Below are 6,529 nucleotides of genomic sequence, written 5' to 3'. Positions count from 1 at the left end.
CACAGGGACCAGCCTGGGGGAGAACCTTCCATAGCGACAGGCATGTGGTGCCCGGGGAGAGACAAGAGGGTGTAGATGTACCTGACTTCCAAACACACTTCCCTCCTGGAGGCCTCATGTTCAGACTGATACTAGGAGTCAGAGCTGGCTAGCATCTTTAGGCTCACGTGGGAGCTACGGTGAAAAGACAGAGAATGAAAGTGGACACATGTCCATGAGGCCCTGTTGTCAGGTCTGTGCCAGCCAAGATCAAAACTGCAGGCTATGCTGCCAGTGTGTCTGTGGGCTCCGAGGCTCCAGGTGCTAGGAGCCTGCAAGGGGCTCCCCAACGTTCAGGCTGCAGGGCGCTCATCTGTCCTTTTTGCACAGAGAGGAGGGGGTCGTGCAGCGCCGTGGAGTAACTGCTAGCACAGAAGTACACAGATGTCTGGGAGCGGTTGGCAGATTTCAGCATCAGAGGGAAGTTCTCTGTGTTTGGTCTGGAGACGCTGTACCCGTTGGGCACGTCTCCTTTCGCTGTGTAGGGAGTTGCAGGTGAGTAATAGATCAGCCTCAGCCCCAGTCCTGGGTCTTGTCGGTACCAGTACATATTATCATGGTTCATATCCTGAGTACAATTAAGTGTCGCCCTCTGTCCTATCCTCATGACCTGGAATTTGGGGTCCTGAGTGACACCAGCAAGGACCGCCCCTGTGAAGAAAGACGACCGATGCTGCAGTCACAGAGGACATGCTTCGAGCTGTCACCCCGAAGGGGACCCTGCCCCCAGGACTCACCTGCCTGCAGGAGACAGAAGACCACACAGCCCAGGAGGCAGGGGCTCATGGCGGGGGTGGGGCAGGCAGAGGGCCCTCTGGTCTGAGTGTGGATGAGAGGGGAGAGGGGCTCTCCAGGGAGTCCTTCTGAGATGTCTCTGTCCCTGCCAGGCCCAAGAACCAACCTGTCACTCAGGTGGCCACGTCCCCTTCCCTCAGAGGCTCAAATCAGAAATCAACCTAAGTGAACAGTTCACATATGACCGACCTAGACAGCGTATTAAAAAGCAGAGGCAATTTATTTGCCAACAAATCTCCATCTAGTCAACGCTATGATTTTTCCAGTAGTCACGTGCATATGTGAGAGTTTGGCTATGAAGAAAGCTGATCGCTGAAGAACAGGCTTCTAGAGATAAAAAGACCAAATGAAGCTTTCACTTAACCCTCCTGGTCCCAGGCACTAGCACTGTCCCTTTGCTCTGCCCCAGAAACTTCTGGATTTTGGCAGTTCCACAGCATCCCCATGTGGTCTATGCATGGAAACCAAAATTGTCTGCCTAAATTTAATAGTCATGGGATGTGTTCATATTAGAAAATATTTCACAGTTTGCCTGTCGCACTGTGTTTTTCTTTTGCTTTACAAAAGGACACACACACATTTAGAAACACAAAGACCCACAGCAGCCTTCCATAGCTGGTTTATAATTTTGTGTTTCACAAGAAAAGAAATGTTCTCATGCAGGAAATATTTAATACTTTGACTTTTAGAAAATTGTGATGAAAGAGATGCTATAAACTTGGGTTAGCTTTTGTTGGTGGTGGTGGTGTTCCATTGCTAACTAAGTGAACTGTTCACAAGAGGGAGATCCAATCAGCTCAATGGACATAAGCCTCACAAGTAGATGTAAACTTTCTGTCATACTAATTAAATTTTGTGTGTGTTCTAGTCCAGAGATAATTCTTCATTAATACATTTATTACTTGTATTTATCTGCATATTTCTGTAGTGTTAAATCTTGTGCAAATCCTTCTGGCTTCGAGTTGACTTTATGACTGATGTGACCCAGTAGGACTTCGAGGTTCCATTTCTGCATAATTGACCACAGTCCTGAGACTGTCCCTTCACCTACCATGTTTCTCCAGGAATCTGCTCCCAACCTCACTGCACACTCATCAACATTTGAGGAATTGTTTGGTCTATCTAATCAATTCACTGACAGACGGTCCACCAGCTAAATGCAGGTACAGCTCGTTCACGTTCACAGGAGCCGTGTTTCCCGTGTCAGGGGAGGGAGCAAGCAGAGCCCCCTCAGGCCTGTGACCCACCTTTCTGGGTGTAGAGAAGCTGGTTGCCCACCACCCCAGATGACACATTGGCACAAAGGAATACAGACGTAGGAGGGACATGGCAAGAGGTGGCAGACTCCAGGGTAATTGAAAAATGCTCTTTATTTATTGAGAGGTCCTTTCCATGGGAATGCCTCCTTGTGATGTACAGCTGCATTCATTGAGTAACAGTTCATATCTTACAGCCCCACACTGTCTCTGTTACACAGAGCCCAGCACGTATATGGAATTTGCTCTGTATGGAGCCATTTCCATGAGGAAAGGAACCACAGGTGCTGAGAACAAACCTGAGCGGAAGCCTAGTTGTAAGTTATGAAGTATGAGATCTGGGCAATTCCCATCCCCTCAGATGTACAAACAGTTAAAATTATACTTATCTTGATGATCTTAGTGAGCATTAAAGCATATAAAGAAATGAAAGTCTGGGAAAGTCTATCTCTCTACCAGAGACTGGGCTTGGCAGGCTGGCAGCTGACACACGGGGCAACACTTCCTGAGTTGGGGCAGGGGTGTTTTTGTCCCAGAGGCACCTGATCACGCAGGGCTGTGTCTTGGCTGCTGGCACAGAGATACAAGGCTGAGTCTGTCAGCTCCTAGGAGCCCAAGTTCAGCTCTGAGCGAAAATCACTGAAACTGTTCTCCTGAGAATCAATCTGATATGTTTCCTTTCTCACTAACTTCCCTGTTGTAATATTGAATGAGGAATTGGGGGCCCTGGCCCAGGGCCTGTTGGTACCAGTACACAGAGAGGTGTCCAGATTCAGGGGAACATCTCAGCGTCACTTGCTGTTTTCCTGATTTGATCCGGTACTTGGGTGTCTGGGTGACTTCAGAATCTACCAGGCCTGTTGGGGGAGATAAGGAATCTGTGGGCAGAGCACAGGGGAAGCCTCCTGCTTCAATCCTCATCACCGGGCTTCTGTCGCAGGGTGACAGAACATCTCAGAAGCCCCCCGCTGTGTCCAGACTCACCTGTTCCCAGGAGGCAGAGTCACCTAGCAGAGGAGCCTGGAGCCCATGGCAGCATCAGGAACCCAAGACTGCTGCTGGCTGGGGGCGGGGCTCCTGGGGTGAGTGGTGTAAGTGCTGACCCTCCTGCTTCCCTGATTGGACCTTGCCTATGACGTCACTGCTCTGTCTCTGCAGGCTGCCCTTGTCCCCTGGACCCCTCAGCATTACTCAGGGCTGGCTCCTCTATGCCCTTCCCTGTCCTGACAGACCCTCAGCAAGTTTGGGTGTGAGGTGAGTTTCTTCCCCTGGTCCCATGTTCCCACAACATGTCTTGTTCTCCTCTGCCTGACACTCAGCCCCAAGACCTCACCAATCACCCCAACCCCTTCACCTCCTCCTCACATGCTGATCCAGGTTACGACCCCCGTGAACATCCTGAGGTTCCAGGCACGTCCCCAGTTCCCTGGGCAGGGAGGAGTCTGTGCTGGTTCCATATGTCTTGGAACAATTCAGGGAACTCAAACCTGCTCCCAGATGCAGGCATGATATAGCCAAGGTTCCCTTAAACTGCCCTCTCCAGAGAGATGCTCAACCCCTCCCAATACACCCTACTTACCTTTAAACACAGTGCCTCCACGTGGCCAAAGGTCCAGGGTCTCATGGATTTGCACCATCTGTTTAAAGCAAGGGTACAAAAATCCAGGACCCTGCACACACACACACACACACACACACACAGAGACAGACACACACAGACACACACACACTCACACACAGACACACACACACAGAAACACACACTCACACACACACTCACACACAGACACACACACTCACACACACACAGACACACACACACTCACACAGACACACACACACTCACAGACACACACACAGACACAGGCACACAGACACACACACTCACACACAGACACACACACACACAGATGCACACACACACAGACACACACACTCACACACAGACACACACACACACACAGATGCACACACACACACAGACACACCCAGACACACAGACAGACACAGAGACACACACACACACACAGACACCCAGACACACAGACACAGACTCACAGACACAGACACACACACACAGACACACAGACACACACACACACAGACACACACACACGCACACACACACACACAGACACACACACACGCACACGCACACCTGTTCTACTGCCTTCCTAGCCTGGCTAATAGGATTTATCTTCAAATCCACTCTTAGCGTCTGGAGGCAGAAGACTTTATGATCCAAACTTTTTACTAAGAGAGAAATGACTGCGGCACCACTACAATGATGTAGTTATCTAAGATGGAAATATATAATCATAGAATAAATACTCTGAGGATCTCCAGTGAATCTGCCAGCAAACATGTGTTCCGTAAGTACTTCTGATTAATCAGATGTATATATTTCCAGATTGTGTATTTAAATTGAGCATTATCAAATTCTAGATAAAACTTCTTATAAAGAAGTTTTAGAAACGTGAACTCATCTATTTCTGCACTTATGAAATCTTGATATAGTGGGAGCAATGTATGATATATTTTGACTTTGAGAAGATTTTGATGAGGGCACCAGGTGGTGGCAACCTGGCCTTGGTTAGATGAGATGCTAAGGAAGTCAGGGCTGGCGGGCGGTGGGAGAACATACAAAGATCATCTGTCTCCCTGAGATGAACTCCCATGAGTTTTTGGATGATTGATGATTAACTGAAGTTGATTTCTCTTTGATGATTCCATCGAGCTTGCTCAAAGCAGAGCACGTGGAGGGGCTACTTTAGAAGCCTCCGTGCGAAATGAGAAGGGACCTGAGTCAGATGAGGGAGGAGCCTGTGGCTATGGGAGAGAGGGCTAGGGAGCTGATGCAGAGAGGTGGGGAGAGGAATGTCCTGCCTGCCTGGGAAAGGTGGGCAAGAGAAGAGAGCATGTGAGAGTCAGGCTGGGGGAGAACCTTCCAGAGAGACATTGATGAAGTGCCTGAGGTAAGACAGGAGGGCCTATTTAAATCTAATTAACCAACATCCTTCCCTCCAAGAGGTCTCAGGCTCAGGTGATGACTAGGAGTCAGAGCTGGGGAAGCATCTTCCTGGTTCACAGTGAGGATGCAGCGGAAAGACAGAGACCGATGGTGGACACATGGCCCTGAGGCCTGGGAGTGAGGCTGGGGCAGCGTTGTCCACACACCCAGGGTCACACTGCAGGCACGTGGTCCCCAAAGGCCCAAGGTTTCTGGTGCTGGGAGCCTGATCGTGGGCACCCAATACTTTTTGCACAGAGAGGAGGTGGCCATGCAGTGCTGTGGAATAACTGCTGGCGCAGAAGTACACAGATGTCTGGTTGCGGATGGCAGACTTCAGCGTCAGAGGGAAGTTCTCCTTGTTTGATCTGGAGACGCTGTAACCCTCGGACACATCTCCCGGCTCGCTACTGGGCGCACCAGCTGAGTAATAGATCAGCCTCAGCCCATGTCCCAGGTCTTGTCGGTACCAGCACATATAATCATGGTTCAGATCTTGAGTACATTTCAGTGTTGTGCTCTGTCCTGTCCTCACGACCTGGAATCTCGGGTCCTGAGTGACACCCGCGTGGACCGCCCCTGTGGAGAAGGAGGACCGATGCTGCAGTCACAGCGGACATGCTCAGTGCTGGCACCCCCAAGGGGACCCTGCCCCCAGGACTCACCTGCCTGCAGGAGACAGAAGACCACACAGCCCAGGAGGCAGGGGCTCATGGCGGGGGCGGGGCAGGCCGAGGGCCCTCTGGTCTGAGTGTGGATGAGAGGGGAGAGGGGCTCTCCAGGGAGTCCTTCTGAGATGTCTCTGTCCCTGCCAGGCCCCAGAGCCAACCTGTCACTCAGGGACCACGCCCCTTTCCCCAGAGACTCAAATCAAAAATGAACCTGAGTGAACTGTTCACAACAGGGAGATCCATCCAGATCAATAGGTATAAGCCTTACAAGTTGTTGTAATGTTTCTCTAAGCAGTTTGCAACTTGATGTACTTTTTCTAGAGATAATTCTTCATTCATACGTATATTACTTTTACCTGCATATTTCTGTAGTGTTGAATCTGAGGAAAATCTTTTGGGCTTCCTACAGCCCTTTATGACTCATGAATCCCAAATACACCTTCAGGTGTCTAAGTAAATGTTAGTTGATCAGTCATGTCTGACTCTTTGCGACCCCATGGACTGTATGTAGCCCACCAGGCTCCTCTGTCCATGGGATTCTCCATGCAATAATACTGCAGTGGGTTTCCATTTCCTCCTCCAGGGGATTTTCCAAACGCAGGGATCAAACCCAAGTCTCTTACATCTCCACATTGGCAGGCAGGATCATTACCACTAGCGCCACCTGGGAAAGGGTCTGTTTCTGCTTTCATTAATTAACCACAGTCCTTTGGTGTCCTTCTACCTGCCATGATTCTTTTGGCATCTGGTTCCCCAAC

The 6,529-nt window shown here is 50.0% G+C and overlaps 2 gene segments (V, D, J or C); both read right to left on the bottom strand.

The window, feature by feature from the left end:
• Positions 1–262: 262 nt before the first annotated feature.
• LOC133073067 (probable non-functional T cell receptor beta variable 6-7) lies at positions 263–901 on the bottom strand. The segment is given in 2 exon segments: positions 263–690; positions 777–901. Coding segments are annotated over 2 exon segments (477 nt in total).
• Positions 902–5,140: 4,239 nt separating this feature from the next.
• On the bottom strand, positions 5,141–5,887 carry LOC133073066 (T cell receptor beta variable 6-5-like). The segment is given in 2 exon segments: positions 5,141–5,679; positions 5,766–5,887. Coding segments are annotated over 2 exon segments (588 nt in total).
• Between the last annotated feature and the right edge of the window lie 642 nt (positions 5,888–6,529).

The sequence above is a fragment of the Dama dama genome, chromosome 18 (genome assembly GCF_033118175.1).
Source record: "Dama dama isolate Ldn47 chromosome 18, ASM3311817v1, whole genome shotgun sequence".
Classification (NCBI taxonomy): Eukaryota; Metazoa; Chordata; class Mammalia; order Artiodactyla; family Cervidae; genus Dama; species Dama dama.
This window is presented reverse-complemented; position numbering and strand designations above follow the sequence as displayed.